This window comes from Dama dama, chromosome 7 (genome assembly GCF_033118175.1).
Source record: "Dama dama isolate Ldn47 chromosome 7, ASM3311817v1, whole genome shotgun sequence".
In the NCBI taxonomy this organism is placed as follows: Eukaryota; Metazoa; Chordata; class Mammalia; order Artiodactyla; family Cervidae; genus Dama; species Dama dama.
In genome coordinates this window covers 43,330,919-43,352,671 of record NC_083687.1, presented here as the reverse complement: position 1 = coordinate 43,352,671, position 21,753 = coordinate 43,330,919, and the positions used below count along the sequence as shown (strand labels likewise).

Genomic DNA, 21,753 nt, shown 5'->3' with positions numbered 1-21,753 from the left:
TCCTCACAGGAGAGCACTTAGGTAATCTCTGTATTTGGCCACCAAACAACACAGTCAAAACGGGCCTCTGAGTATATGTGTTGCAAGTTAATATTTGAAGTGACTGAGAAGTTCTTGTCATTGGTAATTGTTCTTCAGCAGGGTAAGTGAGTAGGGTAGAGGAATTAATACGTCTGTCTAGAAAGAGTCTGGCTTTGGTTTTTCTTAGCCTTTCACAGGAGAACTCAGTGAGAGTGGGTTGCTCAGATCATCCCCATATTGTGTATTCTTCTCATGCCTTTTTAATTTTTTTTCCTTCACTTAATGGAAAATGGAAGGAATAGCAGAGATCTCTCTTTCTTTTGGGCTTCCCTGGTGGCTCAGATGGTAAAGCATCTGCCTGGAATGCGGGAGACCCAGATTTGACCCCTGGGTTGGGAAGATCCCCTGGAGAAGGAAATGGCAACCTACTCCAGTACTCTTACCTGGAAAATTCCATGGACTGAGGAGCCTGGTAGGCTACAGTCCATGGGGTCACTAAGAGTCGGACATGACTGAGCGACTTCACTTTCACTCTTTCTTTTGGTGCGCCTCTCTTTCTGAAGAAGGACATTTCTCACAAGCCTTTTTAAACAGCATGTCATCAGACTCCCAGCTGGAGTGATTTCATTGCTTTTGAATTGACACTGGGTGGGTTCCGGTGGGCGGGGCGGGGTGCATTATTTAAGGGCCCAAAATAGGTCATTTGGCCGACTTCACCTGTTTCTGCCCTGGGATCACCTTCGAGGTGTATTCGGCCCCTCTGGGTGCTGGAGGGGTGGGCTGTATGTGCAGGACCAGGGTCCTTCCCTGTGCCACAGGTGACACTGTCCAGCTGAGAAGAGCTTTTTTTCTTTAACTGATGCTTTTGTGGAATATCCTCTTCACCTTTTTTTTAAACCTCCTGCAGCTTGATTTTTTTTTTCCCCCCTCCCAGTTGGGGCAAGTGAATCTCTTGAGTTGGAGTATGGGTTGGAAGCCTGTTCTTTAAGAGCAGGAGTGCAGAGTGGTAAGTATGTTGTTAACCCTCTGCTCCTCTCTCATCTGGGGCCACTTGGCCTAGTGGCTGAGAGCAGGACGCTGATGCTTGTTGGCCCAGATGTGGTCACTACTTGAGGCAGTTGTAGTTTTCTTATCTTTAAAGGGGTAGTAGGCATGCTTTTTCATAGGTTTTTGTGAAGGGTAAATGAGTCAGTGTAGGTTGTATTTCTCTCTGGTAGAGAGCACCATATTGGCTGTTAATGCCTCATGTGATTGTAAGATCTGGAAGTCTAGAAATAGCCTTGTAGTTGATAAGAGAATCTCAGGAAGTTAGTATGTTTCAGGTACCTGGCACACGGTGAGGGCTGCCCCAAAGGGACTGTCACCATTGAGTCACCCCAGAGGGACTGTGAGTGCTGAGTGTGAGTCATGTCCAACCTCAGCACCAGGAGCTGCTCCATGTGTGGTAGACAGACCCTGCTGAAGCGTCCACCAGGGTGATCAGCTCTCCCTCGTTTCTTGTTTTCCTTCAGCGTTTGCCCTGTGGGTCCATGCAGACCCTTGGGGGCACGCCTGCCCGCTGAGGGCCTCTCTTGCGCCTATTTATTTATCATGCAGATGTCTCTTCCTGGGGATGGCAGGGCCCCTGCTCTGTGGTGGGAGGCTCGGGCAGATTTCAGAGATGGATGACTGGGGAGATGGGTCCGGTGGTGGAAGAGAAGCTTCTGGCTCGAGTCCACCTTCCAGACCAGGTGTCATGATCCAGTGGTTTAATCTCTTTAGGCCCCAGTTTCCCCGTTTGTAAAATGCAGAGAGCACCTGACTTTTTCCATTCGGGTTCAGGACAGGCAGGGGTGGGGTTTCATTTTGGGGTGATGGGGACTTTAAACTTAAACTGTGACGGTGGTTGCACAAGTGTGAATATGCCAGAGCCTACTGGATGGTGCACGTTGAATGAATGGATCACATGCTATGTGGAGAGTGGCTCACTAAAGAGAAACAAGTGTCTGTTAGGACTGAGTGAGTGACGGATGCGTTTAGCATAGCGCCCGGCACTTGGTAGGTTTTCAGAAATGGGGTCTGGCTACCATTTTGTTCCTGGCCTCAGGTCCCATGACTTTTCCAAAGAACTGTAATACTCTGCAGTGCTGAAGAAATTAAGGTAGCCTATTAGATTTTCAAAATCTTTAATCAGTTTGGTTGTTCATACTTGGCTGGGTTGTGCTTGTATCACACACATTGTAAATTGAGTTGCTGAGCTGTTCACCCAACTGCTCAGTATTTAATATTTCCAGCTACATTCATCTGGCCTGTCTCAAGGGCATGCTTCAGTCAGGTGGGAATTATGCTGTTCCCAGAGATTTTAAAGTGCACATCTAGGATGTCCTTTTCTCTCCTGCCATTTCTTTCCTGGCTGGGGGGTGAGTGGAAGTGTGTATGGGACAAAGGCAGATGCACAGACTTTATTTGGCGAAATTGAAAACAGTCTTTACTATGATAGAGATACTGCTGTATTTGGTTTTCTGTACTAATCTTTTTATTTTGCATTTTTATCCATTCTTTTATAACGTGTAGAGTTGATCATGTGTATGGAATGCTTTCCAATTTGACTTTTGTGCACACTTACTTTCCATTCACAGCAAAACCTTGAGATTCCTTGTTTAGGTCCAGAGGTGGGCCAGAGGTCTTGCCATTGACTTCAGAAGTGGTTGACCTTTCAGAATTCATCTCCTTGAATGTAGGGCTTTAGGAAACCCCAGGCTGCAAAAAGCACTTTATTCATTTGCTCTTCAGAGTTATTGCTTGTCCCCTGCTGGAGTATATCCCATGGCTCTGTGCTGTGTCTTGGTTCTCTTGAGGGTGAGAAAGCGTGAGACCCGTCTCGGCCCACTGCCCCTCCTCTCAACGGGTCCTCCGCCCGGGTGTCCTCTGGCCCCTCTGTGGCATGTTGGAAAACGCAGTCGCCTTGAGCCAGCTGATGTGGGGACAGGCAGGATCAGTTACCATCCGGCCATCCATCTTGTCCTTTGCTCGGCTCCTTTGGGGGCCAAGTGGGCCAGTAAAGCATTTTTCAATGACAGAAGCCATTCATCCTGATGATTGGTCTTTCTGATGCCTTGACCTTTATATTATCATAAAGGTCATCCGCTCTTTTCAGACTTTGGTTTCTGCAGTTATTAGGATCCTGTGTAAGGAACATGTTTAATTGGCAAATCTATCCAACTCTGTTGGGTATATTACATTATTGCCCACAGTGTAGTCACATTTCTATATCTTGGTATGCTGGTAGCCAAGTTTTGATTGAAAAAGCATTCCATGACTTCAAGTTCTTATAGAGAGAAGAAAATCTGATTGGCTTTAAAGATTCTTTTCAACAGGTTTCTTTTTCCTGTTACACAGTGTAGCCAAAGTGGTAGAATTTCACTGGGTGGAAATTCCAGAGGGCTTTCAGAGCACCAGGTAAACCAGCAGAACTTGCTTGTGATACCAGATCGGGGTGCACGTGGACTGCTGTAGGTTCCAGCTGTTGCTGGGGGCTCCCAGGCCCAGCGAGATCCTGATGGAGCCGGAGCCGACCTACGCATTCTCGCTCTCCAGCTTGACACATGACTGCTCCAGCTAAGTCAGTGGAGCTGTTTTGGCCCAGGGCAAACCGGGTTGCAGCACTCACACAGCCAGCATTAAAATCCTTTTGAACTGTTGGCACAGGTTGGCAGACACATTCCATTGTTTTCAGACAATAGTGACTCAAAGTTGAACTGGCTCCAGGGAGCAAGTGCGGCTTTTGTACAGTAACAAGGATCCGATGCCAACCGATTGATGGGGCCTGCCTTCCCTGAGTCCGGACGCCTTGTAATGACATGAAGCTTAAATTTAAATATCTGGCTCCCGGTCAGAAACTTGGCATGTTCCTCTTTTCCTTTCCATAACATAGTCTTCTCTATTTATAACGATTCTTTTTTCTTTCTCTCTTTTGTCCTTTCGGCTTGTTTTGGGGTTGACACAGGGAACAAGTCTTATTTTACGTAATTTGGGGGTTAGTCCCATCTTCGACCTTCTGCTGTTTCTTTCCTCGTATGTGTCATGTGTCTGCTGGCAGACCTTCCTGCCCAGCTTTCAGTAATGGCTTTTTGTCTGTGTTTCTTCTTCAGGGTGAAGGTTAGACACTGGGTCATTGCAGGGTGTCATAGAACTTTGGCCAGATGCCATTCAAGGGGTCCTTTATCTTGCTCACCTGATAGAAGAAAAAACTTCCTGGTTTTCAGATGAAGGGCCTTTGCTGGTGCCAGTAATTACGATGATTGGGGCTGCACTCTGCTTACAAGGAAGGACTCTCTTCAAGTGGGAGCCTTGTCTTATGGCAGGAGCTTTTAAAAAGATTAACTTTCTTATATTTGCACAGCTCCTTTCTCTGAAGAATGGATAGCGTTTCATGGACTTTTTAGTACTTTAGTGATTCCTGAAGGGTAGATAACAGAGGCACTGGCTTGTCCTTCTGAGAATGGAGGCACAGATGTGTTTGTGCATCTGGCAGCTGGAAGTCACAACCAGCTGGTCTGGTCCAGCTTGTGTATGGAGTGAGGGTTTTAAAGGCCTGGAGGATCCCCTGGCAATCTTGTCAGGATCTGACTATGTGGACAGAGTCAGATGGGGGAACATGGTTTAGTACAAACCTTCTGGAGGTCCCAGGTCCTCCTCAGACGTGAGGTCCTCCTTGGAAAGGATGGCTTTCCACCTTTCACACGATTGAAGTTTGCTACTGAAACTGTTTCTGTAGTGACTTCTCTTGCCCATTTTTTTTTCATCCCCCATTGGGAGCAAATTTTACCTCCTTGGACCTGAAGTGACCCTCACTCAGAATACCAGCCTTTGGATTTAAAGGTTTTGCTTGCTGTGGTATGGAAACCCTTGCTACAGGCTATTTAACTTTCAGAATGTGTGTATACAAATCAATATATTTGTTCATTAATGCAGAGCTGTTTGTATCTGAGTATACAACATAATTTCCTAATACCGTTCCTGGTGATAAACATTTTTTTTCTCTCCTTAAAGTAATTATTCCAATTATTCCTTTTAATTGAAGGCAGTGTGCATGGGTCCTCTGTACATTGAACTTTCTGTCTCATGTTCACAGGGTTTAAGCTTTTCCTGTGAGAGTGGGTATTTTTTCCTTTCCTCTTCTGGAGAATCTTACAAGTTAAGACAAAAGATAATTACTTGGAGGAGTAAAACTGCAGGTTCCCACGACATTTAAAATTAATGAGCTGCCAATGACAAAATACACCTCGTCTGAGGCACCATCATCCAGCAGCAATCCCCCACTACCCCCAGTAATACTTCAGTTGACTTTTTGGCTGCGTTTGCCATTTGGATGGACAGTTGCTCTAAAATAGCACAGTGGTTACAGAAAGTGGGTTTCTTCAAAAACTCTCCCTTTGTTGCAGATCAAAGTTAATGTTGCTGAATTTTTTATTTTCGAGATTTTTGAACACCTTCCCCTTTCCCAATCATCTGGTCAGAATGGCCTTCAGCAGAAGCCCGAGCTGTGGCGCGCGCTGCACCCGGTCAGTTACGATGTTTAAGGCACGTGCCTCTCTCCTTCCTGCTGTGATCGGAGGCCCCTCTCCCCACTCCCGGGGAGGCAGTTTTGGTGCCAGTGGTGTCAGAGCTCCCGGGGGGGGGGGGGGTGTTGGAACAGAAACAGAGCCATGCCTTCTGTTTCAGATACAGGTGTAAGGCCAGTAAGCAATCTGTGCCCCTCGCCCCTGAATCTCAGAGAGAGGGTGCTGGCTAACCATAGTGCCATTCTGAGTTCTTGAAGTCTCCGTCTAGGAACTGGCCTCACCCCGCGGTTCACTTGGAGTGGAGTCACCAGCTGTGCGTGTGCACTGGGGCTCCGCTGCCCCCTGGCCATTGACTCCATTGTGGTGTGGTCATCGCTGCAAACTAATGCCTGCCCACTGCTCCCTCTGAGATCCCCTCTAGATGACTGTTTTCTCCCTGAATCCTCCAAGCAACCTTATGAGATAAATAGTCAGTTGGGAAACTGAGGCTTAGACAGGAAACCAGTCCATGGTCAGGTAGTTAGCAAATGATTTCTCTGGATTCAAATTTAGGTAGCATCATTTTGGATCCTGGGGGCTTCTCTGGTGGTTCAGACAGTAAAGAATCTGCAGTGCTTGAGACCCAGATTCCATCCCTGGGTCGGGAAGATCCCCTGGAGAAGGGGATCTGCTACCCACTGCAGTTTTTTTGCCCCAGAAAATTCCACGGACAGAGGAGCCTCGTGGGCTTGCAAAGAGTTGGACACGACTGTGTGACTAACACTAATGTGATTTTGGAGTCTGAGCTTTTGGGGGGATGCGTGGCTGTACATGTGAGTTCAAGGGCCATCAGAGCTTCAGAAAACCACAGTGTAGCTGATCACCAGGGGAAAGACGATCCAGTCTTTCCGGTTTCAGGCCTCTTGGTCTCAGGACCTGTTTCTACTCTTAACAACCATCGTGGGGACCGCAGAAGGCTTTTATCTTGTGGATTGTATTTATTGATATTTACCATATTAAAACTAAAACTGAGGTGATTTAGAAATATTTACCTCTTTGAAAATAACACACACGCATTCCATGTTGATACAAATAAAATTTTCATGTAAAGAAAGGGAGGGACTACATTCCACACCTGAAAGTTGTAGGTGAGGGGAGTTACCTCATTTGACTTTTTTTGCAAATCTGTTTAATGTCTGACTTAAATGATGACAGATACATTCTTAAGTCCGCTTCTGCATTCAGTCGTATACAAGAAAATCAGTTTCAGACAAAGAGGTGGTTTGAAGAGGGAGGTGCCTTTGTGATAGTCTTATTCTTTGATTTCACACCCAGACCCAACCAATGGTAGTTTCTTCAAGGTCAGTTGTAATCTGAACCCGTATCGGTGAACTTTTTGTGCACTGTTAGGTTAACATCCATTGGTTTTCCTTCCACCTTGAATGGCTGTCTTACCCATACAGTTTTATAATGTCTTATATCAATCATTTGAAACTAACGGTTCACTGGGTTAGCCACCCCTTCCAGTTGTCGGCACCTTCTGGTAGGCTGTATCGAAGAATCTCCCCTCTGTACTGAAGTCATTGGGAAAGTCTTTAAGTTTTGAGAGGCTTTCAGACTCATGGTGGCAGATACAGGTTTTCCAAAATTGTCATTTTTGCCTGAAGTCATGAATTCTATCATTGGCAGCAAAAACTGTTAGTTACTTTATCCTTGACAGGCTCACTTTATTCGTTTTTGAGAAAATAGCTGACAAATAACTATCTCGGTTGTCCTTTCAAATAAAAATAGCATACCATGAAAAAACACAGCTAGCTTGCAGCTTACTCTCAGAAGTGCTTTTCCCTAGAAACAGTCGTCACACTGACGTTAAGGAGAAGTGCCTCCGTGTGTGGCTCCGTTTTGTCGCACAGAGTGTGTATGTACTCGAGAGTTGAGATTTAATGCTGTGGACCATTCTGTCACCACTCTCTGAAGTGGACTTTTCCAGCTGCTCGTCGCGGGTGATGAAGAGCGCAGTGCTCACCCGCGCGCTTCGCTGCCGCTGCATTGATGTGTCAAGTGTGGCCACTCGGTGCTGCTGTTTATATTTTTTACAGTTTTATAGAGATGTAATTTACGTATCATAAAATCGAACCACAGTGAACAGTTTAGTAGTTTTTAGCATTTTCACGAGCTGTGCGGCCATCACCACAGTCAACTCGAACATTCTCATCGCTTTCACCCTGAAAAAACTGTACCCATTAGGAGTCATTCCCATCTCCCTACCCCTCCCCAGCTCCGGGCAGCTGCGAACATACCTTTCTAAAATAACTCTGTCTGTTCATCATGTGACTGTCTGGGTCTGCGTTGCCGCACAGGCTTCTCTCGCGTGCTCAGGGCAGGCACTCGTCGTGGTGCGTGGACTTCCCATTGCAGGGCCTTCTCGTGGCGGAGCCCAGGCTCAGCAGGTGTGGCTCACAGGCTTAGTTGTTCCTAGGCACGTGGGATCACTCCTGAGCGGGGATCGAACCCGTGTCTACTACAGGCTGATTCTTTACCACTGGACCACCAGGGAAGCCCCTACTTTCTGTCTCTCAGGTTTGGTCATTTCGTATGAATGGAATCCTGCAATAGGTGGCCTTTCTTTCACCTCCCATAATGTCTCCCAAGATTTCGCCCGTGCTGGAGCATGTGTCAGTACACAGTTCCTTTTTACAGATGTATAACACCTTGTTTTGTTTAGCTAAATACCAGTTGATGAACCTTCAGATTTTTTTCCCAGTGTTCCTTATTAATACTTCTGCTCTGACCATTTGTATGCACGTTTGTATGTGGACTTACTTTTCGTTCCTCTTACGCTCATATCTGGGAGTGGAGTTGCTGGGTCATATGGTAACTCTGATTTGAGGAACTTCCAGACCATTTTCCAGAGTGGCTGCAGCAGTCTGTGTCCCTACCTGCAGGGAATCAGGGTTCACTCTTCGTCCTCACCAGCTCTAAAGTCTTTGTGAGCACAGCCTTCCTAGGGGATGTGAAGTGGTGGTTCATGGTCATTTTGATTTGCATTTCCCTGATGGCTGATCTATCATTAGCCATCACCATCATTGAAATACCAACACAGTGAAAAAGGTAAATACTTTCAGTATAATTATGAAAATATTTTTTGACCTAGGAGATCCCATGAAAGGGTCAAGCCATTGACCCCCAAGGGTCAAGCCATTCATTAAGCTGCTGGAAAATGTGGGCTACGGTTTCAGCATTTTATTTCTCCTTGCTTGGACAGGACATTGGCACCACTTCTGTTTGCCCATGAAATGGTTATTGGGAGGCAGTGGGAGGCAGCCAGGGTCCAGTTGAAGGTTGCAGGAGGTCTGCTTGGGCTTGCTGTTGGGCTTTGTTGAAGCCCGTTCTGCGTCATCAGGGAGGCAGGAAGAGGTCTTGTCCCAATCTGAGTGTAGTAACCCAAGATGGACGTTTTACAGAAGCAGCAGGTAGGTCTTCCCAGACAGTTTCCATTCAGGAGCATGTGGTCCCCAGCCTCTGTGAGGAAACCGAGGATCCACACAGTTTGCCCACATGGTAGGGCTGGGAGTTGAACGGCTCATAAAGCCTTGTGAAAAGGAACCAACCCCCAGAATAAATTTTTTTTGTTTGTTTGTTTGTTTTTGTTTTTGTTTTTCTTTTTTAATTTTTATTATTATTATTTTTTTTTCCCAGTGGGTTTTGTCATACCCAGAATAAATTTTTGTAACCAAAATTTTTATAACTGGAGAAGTCAATTCTAGAACTGGTACTTCTGTAATAGCAGACTGCTCATCTTTGTGGCAATAACAAAGCTCAGAAAAATATGAAATATTTAAGATTAAAAAGAAAGATGAAACTTCTATACTGTTTTTCAATAAAGAATGTGCTCACTGCCTTATTGGTGAACGGTCAAGAATTGCCTGGATTCATGCTCCTTGGCTTGCTTTTTACTCACGTTGACGTATGACTTCTTATGGGTGTTGCTTCTAATTTGTCTGGAAAGCAAGTGCAGATACTGCCAGCTTGGGTCTGATGGATGGATTCCAACAACGTGTAGTTACTTTCACTTAGAATAAACGCCAGCTATTTCGAAGCTCTCCATTTTTCTGAAACTGAGACTGTCGGACAGAGCCTTGCACAGCTTGGGTCGTATGCCGTGTTTTGATGTGTCACGTGGGCTTTTGGGTTGAAAGCCTAGTTAGAGTGTGTGGTCGCTGGGGGTGGGGGAGATCAGGGTTTATATCCAGTCCAGGTACAGGAAACGTGAATCTTTTAATTATGCCATGTACAGTGTAATAACACATGCACTAAAGATGCAAATCTAAATCAAATCAGAAAACAATTAGAAAACTTCAAGGATTATCTTACCAACTGAAAATATAGGAAGGACTTTCTAAGCAAAGAAAGTTTAAAAAGTGGGTTAGCCAATTTAGCAACATAACAGATGGAAAAAGCAAATAAGAGGAAACTATCTGCAATCTGAGTCATAAATGTAAAGGATGCTTATACAAATGGGGGTGACGAAGAAAGCATTCAGGGCCCTGAGAAGGGCATCTCAGAAGACAGATGTTGTCTCGTGGCCCTGTGTGTTGAACTTCCATGTCTTTAAGCTTCAGAAAAAAGTTTCAGCTCAGAGGAGGAGGGGTTTTCTCTTTACAGTTGCCTGGTCCTGTGGTGCTTTCTGGTGGAATGCGGCAAGGCAGCCTTGACGTGCAGGTGCTTGATGGGCAGGGGGACACAGTGACCTTTCCAGGCCACTTCTGTCGGGAAGTGCTCCAGGAGCCTATTTAAAATGGGAGCCAGTAGGGCCCACTGGCTTCCCCAGCTGTTCGCCCAGAGCCCATGGGGCCCGGCAGGCCACGCACAAGTCTGTCCAGGAGTGGAGTCCCAGCTGTGAGCAGAGGAGAAGACTCAGGGCAGTGTCACCATGGCGTTGCCTGTAAAGACCCCGAGCTCGTCTCCGCTCCCTGAGGGTGGGAGGTGCAGCGGGCACGTGGGGAGCTGGCTCTGAGCGCCACCTGGCTGTCAGGGAGGTGGGCTTCGCAGCCAGACCTTCCGATGGCGTCCTCTGTGAAATGGGCTTGAGGGCAGGTCTGGTCCCTTTGCGTTCAGAGGCTGAGTAACTGCTTGGCTTGACTGCGGTCCCTGGGCTGAGAGCAAGCACTTCATACTGGTAGGGGTTGTGACCCCTGGAGTAGAAAGGGCTCCCGAGCCCTGCTCCCCCTCTTCTCTGGTCACCAAGGGGTCGGTGAAGCAGCTGCATCCTGACCCGTGTCCGCCAGCCAGATCTGCAGCCTCACACGCCTTACTTTAAACTCTGGACCTTCTGTCTTCATGCGTGAGGTGGTCATGCTCTTGGAATGTGACCAGCTGGTTTTTTCGTTTTAATTCTTCCCTTTTTGTTTAAGGTGTGACGTTGATACTCTAAGGGCTACTGTATATTTGTGTGTATGCTTACTTTTTTATAGCGGTTTTAAAAAAAATGGATTTTCCAATTGTTTCAACCAAAGCTCCTAATTCCTAAGCTGCATTGATAACTTTTCTTTGGGTTTCTCTGTGTTTAGGATTATTCCTCTCCTTTGTGGTCATTTTGTCTGGAGGTTGGGTCTTGAGAGCCTGTGAGATGTGATGTTTGTCCAGCGTGTCTTCCTTTTCTCTCTCCTCCTGTCTGCAGGGGTTTGGGGTACCCGGCAGCAGGCTGCATCCTGACTCTGTTCTTCCTCCTTCCTTTCCAGTTTTCAATGGTTCCAGCAGGTCGTCCCGGGAGAAGGACCCTGTTCAGAAACACAAAAGCAAAGAGGCCACTCCGGCGAAGGAGAAGCACAGCGATGCGCGGGCTGACGCCCGGAGAGAGCAGGCGTCCGCGAGCCAACCCCCCACCGCCCCCCCCGCGGGCTCCTCGGCCAAGGGGCTCACCGCTCACCACCACCACCCCCCTCTGCATCGGTCGGCTCAGGACTTACGGAAACAGGTGAGGATCGGCCCTGCCGTCCAGGGACCAAGGCCTGGCCCAGAGGTGTCAGCCCTCCCGCCCGAGGCCACCTCCCCGTTTCACCAAACTCACTGAAGGGGAATGTGAGGAGTGGCCCGAAGCACGGCATATTTCCAGGGCTCAGGAAGCAGGAAGGGATGCTCAGAGGTGAGAGAACCGTGACCTGGACGGGCGGCCAGTGCCCGCGCCTCTCCTTGGGTGAAGACGAAGGAGGGGGGCGTTGCTGTAGTCGTGTCTCCCCAGAGGGTGCTGCCGGGGCCGCCACCCTTGTGTGCTGGGGTGTCCTGGAAGGGCAGCGAGAGGACGTCCCCCCATTAACCCTGCCCCGCACCAGGGGAGCCCGGGGGTCCTCAGGTGAGACTGGGAGCCACATGTTGCGTTGAAACAGGTCTGCAGCCGGCCTGGATGTGAACTGTCCCTGGTGGACATGTTGGCAGCTTGTGGCAGGACTTCTGAGTGGCCTGCAGATGGTGATGAGATGGGGTGTGGCCGTGGGGGACATTCTCCCCGTCCCTCGCCCCGAGGCCGCACATGCTCTGCCCTCCCTGCCCCTCACCCCCACCCCCCAGCAGATTCCAGGGTGAGATCCAGACCCCCGATCCGGTGGGGGCGCCTGTTCTCGCCCTCGGATGAGATTTCTCAGGACCTGGGAGGGTGACAGTAGGGATGAGAGGGGCCTGGCGGCGCAGCGAGACAGGCACCTGCATCTCGTTAACCCCTCTGCTCCTGTTGTCACCGCATTGGTGAGCTTGCCTCCCCGGGAATTGTATCACATACAGTTATGGTTGCCCTTAGTGATGTGGGTGGACTGGAGATTCCCTGGCAGGCAGTGCGTGGAGTGACTAAAAGATGCTCCTTGTTGTGTGAGGGTTGGAATTCCTCCTCCTGCTGAATTGTTCCTTCCCTGTGGTCTTTTTCATTCTTGACAGTGTCAGGAACTGTTGTCTCCAAACGTGTGGCTGTTCATGCACATACAGAGGACTGTGTGCACGCACGAGTATTATTAGTCTTCACCACGAGCTGTCAAACATTACTCAGTTGTCAGTTGGGGTGGATGAGGCAGGCATCCTCGTGTTTATGTTTCCACGGTCCTGAGATCGCCACTTCATGCTTTGACATGTTACCTTGAGATTAAGCAAGTGGGCTTTGCATATTGCCCACTGAAGTTCCTGCAACACAAACCTCAGTTTTCCTCATGAGAACACTTGAGCATGGAATTGGCCTTTCCAAGCTGGATTCCCAGTTTTCAGAATGTAAAGTGCAGGACACACTGTCCGTTTGGTGTCTTGAGTCCTCATTCCTTTTCCAAAGCTGTTGTCCAGACTGGTCCTTGTGCAGAACTTCGTCTAGATCTTTGCTTATGAAAGAGAACAATTCTGAAGGGATCCAGAGTGGACAGGGACCCATCTAGGGAGCAGAAATCTCAGGGTGGATTGAATATCTTTCTCTCACTTTCAGACTCAAGAGGCTAGGTTGAGTTACCCCCCATCTCGGTTGGTCCAGACTCATCCTCAACCCCAGCGCCTACCCTACCCCTAAGTTCAGGGTTTCCCTTTACCACTGAACAAGAGGGGGTTCTGCAGTTGGAGGTGAGAATTGAGGGAGCAGAAGGCACCCCCTGCCTTGGGGTGGCCTCAGCCCCTGCTCCACAGCAGGCTGTCCACCTGGAAGCAGGTGAGAGACCTAGGTAGGGCAGACACTGTCATCTGCGTGACTGCAGGGGCCTGGCTGGTTTGCGGGTCCAGGTCTTGTAGGAAGGGCGTCTCCTGCCCTCCCTCCCCTGTCAAATGCCCCGGGTGGGATGAGCCAGGACTCCCAGTTCTAGCTGGGCTCTGAGCGTGACCTTCACCGAGACTTAGGCTGTAATGGTTAACCTGCCTGGGCCCTGTTGTTCATTTGGAGCCAGTGATGCCAGCTCCTCCCAGCGACATTGTGGGACATGAAAGGGTGATTTTGATACCATCAAATCCCATTAGTTAAGTACTCTGGGGGGAGGGAAAAAAGGGTAACTAGAAGCCAATTGTAGATTCCTTTGTAACAGCCTGGCGCAAGTGATTAGAATCTGACCTTTCATCTTTTCAACTGCATAAAATACGGAGGCCGGGAGAATACTCGGATCTGTAATCTCAGATATGGTTAATTTTTTTTGTCGGCCTGAAAGAAAAGATCAGGAGTGTATGAAATGCAGGTGACGGGGTGGGGGACCCCTGCGTGGGGTGCCGCTGCCTGCCGGCCCCTGGGCCCCGAGAGCTCACTCTGCTGTGGACGGCCCCGGGGCTCGCGTGTGCTGGGTGGGTGCCTGCCTTCCTGAGCGTCCTCCCCGGGGCTCGGAGCATGAGAACTCAGGGTGCGGGGCCTCGTCAGCCTTCTGGCTCCTATTCTCCCAAAGGTGCCAGGTGTGCCAGGTGGCACAGGCGTGTGTAACAGCCCTGGAACTGCTCCAGGCTGATGACTTGGACGTGTAGTAGATGTTTGAGGAAGGAGCATCTCTTCAGAGTAGTGCTTACGTGGTGTGCAGCGAGACGGGAACGAATTTAGGATGAAGAAACAACGGTTCTTACACCTGGATGGGGTTTGGAAATGGTTTCCAGGCGTGGTGAGGAGGGGTTTGCATCCAGTGGGGTGTGGGTGGGAAGCCAGGATGCAGCCGCTGTGGTTGGTGAGCTGCGCCCAGCGTGTCGCTCGGTGTTCTCGTCTGGGCGCTGAGGCGGGCCGTCACGGGAAGGAGAGAACCTGCTTGCGAGGGCAGGGCGGAGGGACTGCTGAGCTGTGGCGCCTCTAGGAAAGGTCCTAGAGGTCACGCTCATGTGCTCACGGTCACGTGTATGGCGGTTGCGAAAAATCTTAACCAAGTAAGATGGAGTGAGAAAGTTGAGCTTTTCAGACCAGAGAATGAGGAGTATTCTTTAATATTCTGGAAAACGATAAACAAGCGTCCAAAGAGAGATGTGAGAGGCTCACCTTGGCTGGAAGAACGTCTAAGGTCTTCGTCAGGACCTGCGGGGAGTCCGGGTTGCTCTTTGTCCCCGGGGATGTGTGACTTAGCTGGGGGGCCTTAGGAGGGCGCCGGTGCTGTGGAGACCTCGGGGCCTGACGGGGATGCGTCAGCCTCGTCCCTCTGCTCACTGATTGCTAGGGGCCCGCCATGCCAGCAGGCCTGCCCTTCCGCCCGTAACTCTGCTGCCCATCCAGCGGATTCTGTTCATTTAGGCTCATGTGCTTTTTAAGTTGAATTTTGAGGTCCATCCACATCCCCAGGCAGCAGTGTTTCCCCTCAGGCTCCTTTGCTGCGCTCAGAGCCTGGGCAGAGCCACTCGACTCGGTGGCTCCCTCTAGTGGGAGATGGGAGCATGGCAGTTGAATTCTGGTTGAACCGAGGACAGCTGTGTGTCTGTGCACCTGGGGTAACCTGAGCTACAGTGCCGGGGGGCAGCAGTGGGCCAGCACCCCACTTCCTGCAGAGCTGGGTGACGAGGTGTCATTCCCCGCCCCCCAGTCTAGCCCAGCGGCGGCGGCTCTTGTGGGCCTGTCCTCATTCTTCGGAAATTAGTGCTTTTTGGGTGTCTCCCCTTGTCACTCCCTGGCTCCCCTTTATAAATGAGGGAGGCTTGTGTGTGTCACAAAATTAGCATGGTGTCCAGGCTGTAAGACAGTGGTGAAGAGCGACTGACCGTCTACCCAGTTCCCAGAGTCGACATTTACAGAGGCGGGAGGTGGCAGCCTCCCGTGCAGAAGGGGCTGGGGCCTCAGAGACGTGAGGGGCGTCCAGTGAGGCGCCAGGTGACAGACGAGTCAAGGGTGACACACAGGTGCCCACTGCTGGCAGGTGCCCTTCTGGGTGTGGGCATCTGAGCCCCATGAGCGTGCTTGTTCTTTTCTTCCTCTGGCATTTTTTATTTCACTCTTATTTAGTGTGGATTTTTACAGTCCTGTGGGCAGATCATGCTGAAATATATGGAGCAGAGAAAAAGAACAACCATCTTTTCTTGAAACAGGGATGTGTGTGGGTGTGTAACCATGTCTTTTCTTGGAACAGGGGTGTGTGTGCGTGCACACGTGTGCACCTGTCCCCTTAGCAGCACAGCCTTGTGATGGTGTTGCTGTCATTGACCTGTTACTGACTTGTGTTGGGTGATTGGCAGATAATGTGGAGGGCCCTCACTGGGAAATAGACTATGTGGTTTGCATGCCTTTGCTGGGACCCCCGTGCCCCCTCCTCTCACCAGCAGGCGCGGCTGTTGAGTGTGGCCTGGGGCCGGGGTCCCCTGTGCACAGACACTGATTGCTCTCTGCTCCTCCTGCCGCCTCCAGGTTTCTAAGGTCAATGGAGTCACCCGAATGTCATCTCTGGGTACAAGTGCAACCAGTGCCAAAAAGATGCGCGAAGTCAGACCTTCACCGTCCAAAACTGTGAAGTACACTGCAACGGTGACGAAGGGGACTGTCACATACACCAAAGCCAAGAGAGAACTGGTCAAGGAAACCAAACCCCATCACCACAAGCCCAGTTCCGCTGTCAACCACACAATCTCAGGGAAAACTGAAAGTAGCAATGCAAAAACCCGCAAACAGGTGCTATCCCTCGGGGGGGCGTCCAAGTCCACCGGGCCCGCCGTCAATGGCCTCAAGGTCAGTGGCAGGTTGAACCCAAAGTCGTGCACTAAGGAGGTGGGGGCGCGGCAGCTGCGGGAGGGGCTCCGGAACTCCAAGCGGAGGCTGGAGGAAGCACCCCCAGCCGACAAACCGCAGTCGCCCCCCAAGAAGATGAAGGGGGCCGCGGGCAGTGCCGCCGAGGGCCCCGGCAGGAAGGCGGCCCCGGGCCCCGCCGAGAAGGCGCCGCTCGGGGGCCCCGGGAAGAAGGAGGCGCCCGAGCGGAGCCTGGAGAGGAACCGGCCCAAGCGGGCCGCGGCCGGCAAGGGCCCGCCGGGCAGACAAGCACACGGCAAGCCTGACGGCGGCGCCCCCTGTGAAAATCGTTCTACCTCGCAATCGGAGCCCCTGCCCCGGCCGCACGAGGGGGCGGCCAAGGCCGAGAAGGGGGCCAGCAGGGCCGGGTGGGCGGCCATGGACGAGATCCCCGTGCTGCGGCCGTCGGCCAAGGAGTTCCACGACCCACTCGTCTACATCGAGTCGGTGCGCCCTCAGGTGGAGAAGTACGGCATGTGCAGGGTGATCCCGCCCCCGGACTGGCGGCCGGAGTGCAAGCTCAACGACGAGATGCGCTTCGTCACGCAGATCCAGCACATCCACAAGCTGGGCCGGCGCTGGGGCCCCAACGTGCAGCGGCTGGCCTGCATCAAGAAGCACCTCAGATCTCAGGGCATCACCATGGACGAGCTCCCACTCATAGGTAAGGCCCGTGGCAGCCGACCCCAGGCCAGCTCCTCCGGGCGCGTCTGAGCCCAGGGGAGTAAGAGCCCCGCTTTCTGCAGGTCAGGGTGATCCTGTGCCCCACCCCCCCAACACACACACACAGCCACACCTGTTGGCCGCCTGGCGTCAGAAGAGAGGGGCAGAACCTCTACCCCGCGCCTTCATCTGCCTGGGCTGCCTTAACCAAGTACTGCAGCTGTGGGCTCGATCTGCAGGGAGTCGGTTCTCTCGGTCTGGAGCCTGCAAGTCCGAGAGCGAGGTGCTGGCAGGGTTCGTTTCTCCCGAGGCCCCTCTCTGCCTTGTGGACAGCTTCCTCGTCCCGTGTCCCCACCTGTTCTCCGCACACAGATTCTTGGCGTCCCTTCCTCCTGTTAAAAGGACCCTGGTCACATGGGGTCAGGGCCCACCCCGATGACCTCATTTTACTTTAATTAGCACTTTAAGGACTCTCTCTAAACATGGCCACACTTAGTCAGTCACGCGTAGAGGCCCTATGGGTGGGGGTGGGGGGGGGGCGCTTCAGCCTTTTCTCTCTCTCCCCTCTTCCTTCCTTGCCTCTCAGTTTTCCCAGTGATAACCGCGTCCCGGTGGAGCCCCGTAGGTCCCGGAACACTGTGGACCCGAGCGCAGGCACAGCTGTGCGCTGAAGCTGCGCTTGCCTCAGTCACTGCTTTTGTGAACAGGCCAGCTAGCGTGGTGAGGGCCGGGCCCCGGGCAGAGTGCACGCACGGCCCTCCTGGAATCTCCGTCTCCCTCTTCCTCTGTGCGTTCTCGCACCTCCAGGATTAAGCTCCTCCGTCGGGGTGAGCCGGTTCCGTGGAGTGGTGAGCTCACACGCTTCCCTTCCAGCTCGGGACCCTGGACGGGAGCAGCACGGGGCCTGCCTCCAAGTTGGAGCAGCCTTTTGAAGGCCAGGAGCAGAAGGGCCGATGTCCGTCATTTAGGTGTCAGGGTGGGCTGTAAGATAGGTTTCCTTGCACCATGGAGGTTTCGCTATTACTCTCAGCAGATGAGAATCACTTAAATTGAAAGAATGCTTGGTTTGTGGTCCTCTGTCACGGATGTGATTGGAGGTGATACAGGCTTGGGAACAGGCTGAGGTGTCGGCATCTTGGGAGTACGGTGTGGGCTGTGTGGGAGACCCGGAACTACAGTGGGGGCAGCTGGTCTTCTGAATAGTCAGGGCATCAGGTGATGCCAAGAGGGCACCGATTTTCCGTTCAGAGTAGGTTTCCTGAACCTCAATTCCGTGGCACCAGAAGCCACGAGGATGTGACCCTGGGGTGTGTTCACACCGTTGCTGTTGGCCCAGGTGTGAAGCCCTGTCCACATGGGAGGGGAGCTGGCTGGCCTGTCACCCACCTTGGGTCTTGGCTCTGAGTTCATCCTCCTTACAGTGTGAGGGACTTAGTTTTGAAGGAAGTTTCCCAGAATCCACAGAATGTCTGTTCCTTCTCTGGGAAGGTGGCGCTTTGTCCCAAAGCATCCTTGTGGTCCTGAGAGTGGGTTGATGAAACCAGGAGAGGAGTGACATGATGCCTTTGCGAGTACTGGTCAGGTTTTCTGTGCTGTTGGCTTACAACGGTGACCTCCTTTCTGGTCTGGTCTGACCCACATCCCCATCCACCTTGGCAGGTCCGGGAGGTGCCCCGAAGGAGAGCAAGGCCTGCTGCAAATGTTGGAATCTTGGGCCTTAGGCCCCTGCCGGCCAAGGTCGGGACAGGTCTCCTCCTTGACATGGCCCCTGCTGCCCTGGGGCTTCAACCAAGCAACCAACCAGTGTCCCTCCTGGCACAGCAGATGGCCTCGGAGTGCCGCTCACCCATTTCTGGCCGTGCTGGACCCCTGTTCCTGATGCTGTTCTCAGGAGTCCTATTGCTTTTCCTCTCCTTTATTTTATATAAATGTGTCCCCACCTTCTAAAGATAGAAACAGTCTTAACGTTTACTTTGCTCACCTAGCATTCTGTGGGGTGTTTATCTCCTAACAGCCAGTGGACGATTATTCTGGAAGATTTTTCCTTTTTATCGGTCAAAGGGTGGTTGCTTTTCCAGTTCCCATCGGGACAGTCACTGGGCGGCACTCACACGTCTCTGAATTTTGTGCAGTCTCGTGTCTCATGGTTTCTGCAGTTTGATCGAGAGACCAGTGAGAACCAGCCCACACACCTTCGGAGATGGGCAGGGCTCTGTGTGAGCAGCGGTGGGAGGAGCTGAGGGGCGGACAGACTCCTGTCTATGCTCAGGGGGGCCTTGCCCACTGCCTGGACATCCCGGGGGCTGAAGGGAGGTTACCACGCGTGCGTGCGTGCGTGTGTATGTGGTGGGGGAGGGTTGGGAGGGGAATTAGAACTGATGGCCCACTCTGGATGTGTCCAATTTCTGATCCCACAGCCATTCCAGGCACTGCTGGGCTACAGAGGTGGCCCGAGGGCACAACCCAGGCCCTGCCAGCCTTGCAGGGAAGCCCTACTCCTTGAGCTGTCCCCCCGCCTCCGGGGGCGTGAGGGGCGTGCACCTTGCCCCTGCTCCAGCCATGCTGGGCTCTCCCTCCCTAGGGACCGACTCTCCTTCCATTCAGGCCTCTGCCTAAGTGCCTCCCTCTCGGGGCTCCCTGCCCAGACCACCCTCCTGTGTCGGTCGCCCCTCAGCCTGTCCTGGTCTATCTGTCATCACCCTAGTGCTAAGATGGTCTCAGCCTCGTTTCTATAGACTGGATGGCCCAGCTTGCTGCTCTGACCCCTGGCCTGGTGCCTCCCTGGCACGTGGTGGGCACTGGGTGCCTGTGGACTCCCAGGGGATGGAAGGCGGTCTTGTTCACAGCCCCTTTCACCCACTGTCTCTGTGTTTTCTCCCCTCGCCGTCCCAGGAGGCTGTGAGCTCGACCTGGCCTGCTTTTTCCGGCTGATAAACGAGATGGGCGGTATGCAGCAGGTGACGGACCTCAAAAAGTGGAACAAACTCGCAGACATGCTGCGCATCCCCAGGACCGCCCAGGACCGGCTGGCCAAGCTCCAGGAGGCCTACTGCCAGTACCTGCTCTCCTATGACTCCCTGTCCCCTGAGGAGCACCGGCGCCTGGAGAAGGAGGTGCTGATGGAGAAGGAGAGCCTGGAGCGGCGCAAGGGGCCCCTGGAGGGCCACACGGAGCAGGACTACCACCGCTTCCACCCGCTGCCCCGCTTCGAGCCCAAGAACGGGCTCATCAACGGCGTGGCCCACAGAAACGGCTTCCGCAGCAAGCTGAAGGAGGTGGGCCCCGCGCAGCTCAAGACGGGCCGGCGGCGACTCTTTGCTCAGGAAAAGGAGGTGGTGAAGGAGGAGGAGGAGGAGAAGGGCATCCTCAGTGACTTCCACAAGTGTATATACAAGGTAGGGCCTGCCGTGCGGCCTCGTGTGCACGCTGTGGGCCGTGGGACCCCCGAGACCCCTGACAGCCAGCCTTGGTCACGTCTCTTGTCGAGAGTCATCTGCAGTCTGGGGCGGAATAAGCATCTGGACCAGGCCCCTGGGCACCTAGCTCTGGCCTTGGCGTGGTGCTAAGTTGCTTCAGTCCTGCCTGACTTTGTGCAACCCCATGGGTGGTAGCCCGCCAGGCTCCTCTGTCCTTGGGATTCTCCAGGCAGGAATACTGGAGTGGGTTGCCTTTCTCTTCTCCAGGGGATCTTCCTGACCCAGGGACCAAACCTGGGTCTCTTACATCTCCTGCATTGGCAGGCGGCTTCTTTACCACTGTGCCACCGGGGAATCGGGGTTCGTTAACTGTGTGTTTTGGACACATGTACCCGCATGCCAGGGACGCAGCCCAGGAGGCACAACTCCTCTTTCCAGAGGCTGGGGCTGGGGCTTCTCACCCAGAGGGACCATGCCCTCTGCCGCTCCCAATCATACCCCACGCCACTCCGCATGGCTCTGCTGGCACCTGTCTGTCATCATGGGTCTCCTGGGGAGAGGGCAGGGGTGGGCCCCTGCTTCTGTCCACACCGTGTGCCCACCCAGCCATTGCAAGACCCCCCTCCTCCAGGGAGCGAGGTGGCATCTCATTGTCTCCCTTCTTGGCAGACTGGCTCTGCCCACAGAGGCTGGGCTCCCCCTCCCTGGCTCTCCAGGGTGATTGGGCCCCAGGCCGGGAGGGGGCACAGGATCCCCAACCTTGATCGGTTCTGGAGGTTCCAGGAGGGCAGGGCCCCTGTGGAGGTCTTGGTGGCCGTGCCCACCCACGTGCGCCTGGCCGCGGTGCAGAAACGCAGTGGGTGCCTGTGCTTCTGCCCTGAGCTGGGCCTCTTCCCTCTGAGTCTGCGCGCGGAGGTCCCCCCACCCCCACCCCACCCCCAGCCTCCCTCTGCCTCTCCGTCTTCGCCTTGGTTGGACTCCCACCTCCTTTCTGGGGAGAGATGCCCGCCTGCCCGGAGCTTTCCCTGTGACTGGACCCGGGGAAGGTTGGGTCTGCGTAGACGTGGGTGCAGGTGGTGGCCGTGGCAGCTGGGTGCATCGAGGGCTGACTGGGCACTCACGGCTCCGGGTCTGAGCCGGCACAGCATCTGGGGGTTGACTGTTGGGTGCTGGGTGTCATCATGTTTAATTACAGGCACCCCGCTTTAGTTGATACAAAATCAGGCTCTTCCTGGTGGTTCTGATTTTATCATGTGAGGAACGGCAGGCAGGTCAGGAGAAGTTTGGAGTGTGTGGTGACTTCTCTGTTGGTTAGGAGCCTCAGTTACAGAGCTGACGACGAGATGAGCAGGGTCTGCGAGCTGACTGTGCCCACTGTCCCTCCAGAGGCAGCTCGCCTTGTTAGGGGCCGTGCCCCCCACCTCTGGCTCGTCACACTGGGTGCCGC

General features: G+C 52.7%; 1 protein-coding gene across 8 annotated transcripts in view; it reads left to right on the top strand.

Moving 5' to 3' along the window:
• The window catches only part of JARID2 (jumonji and AT-rich interaction domain containing 2), a 228,932-nt gene that overhangs the window by 193,536 nt on the left and 13,643 nt on the right, over positions 1 to 21,753 (top strand). For all 8 annotated transcript variants that reach the window (XM_061147590.1, XM_061147586.1, XM_061147589.1 and 5 more), the window contains 3 exons: positions 11,285 to 11,520; positions 15,853 to 16,891; positions 19,783 to 20,285. In XM_061147590.1, coding sequence (XP_061003573.1) covers positions 11,285 to 11,520; positions 15,853 to 16,891; positions 19,783 to 20,285 — 1,778 coding nt within the window. The remainder of the gene's footprint in view (positions 1 to 11,284; positions 11,521 to 15,852; positions 16,892 to 19,782; positions 20,286 to 21,753) is intronic.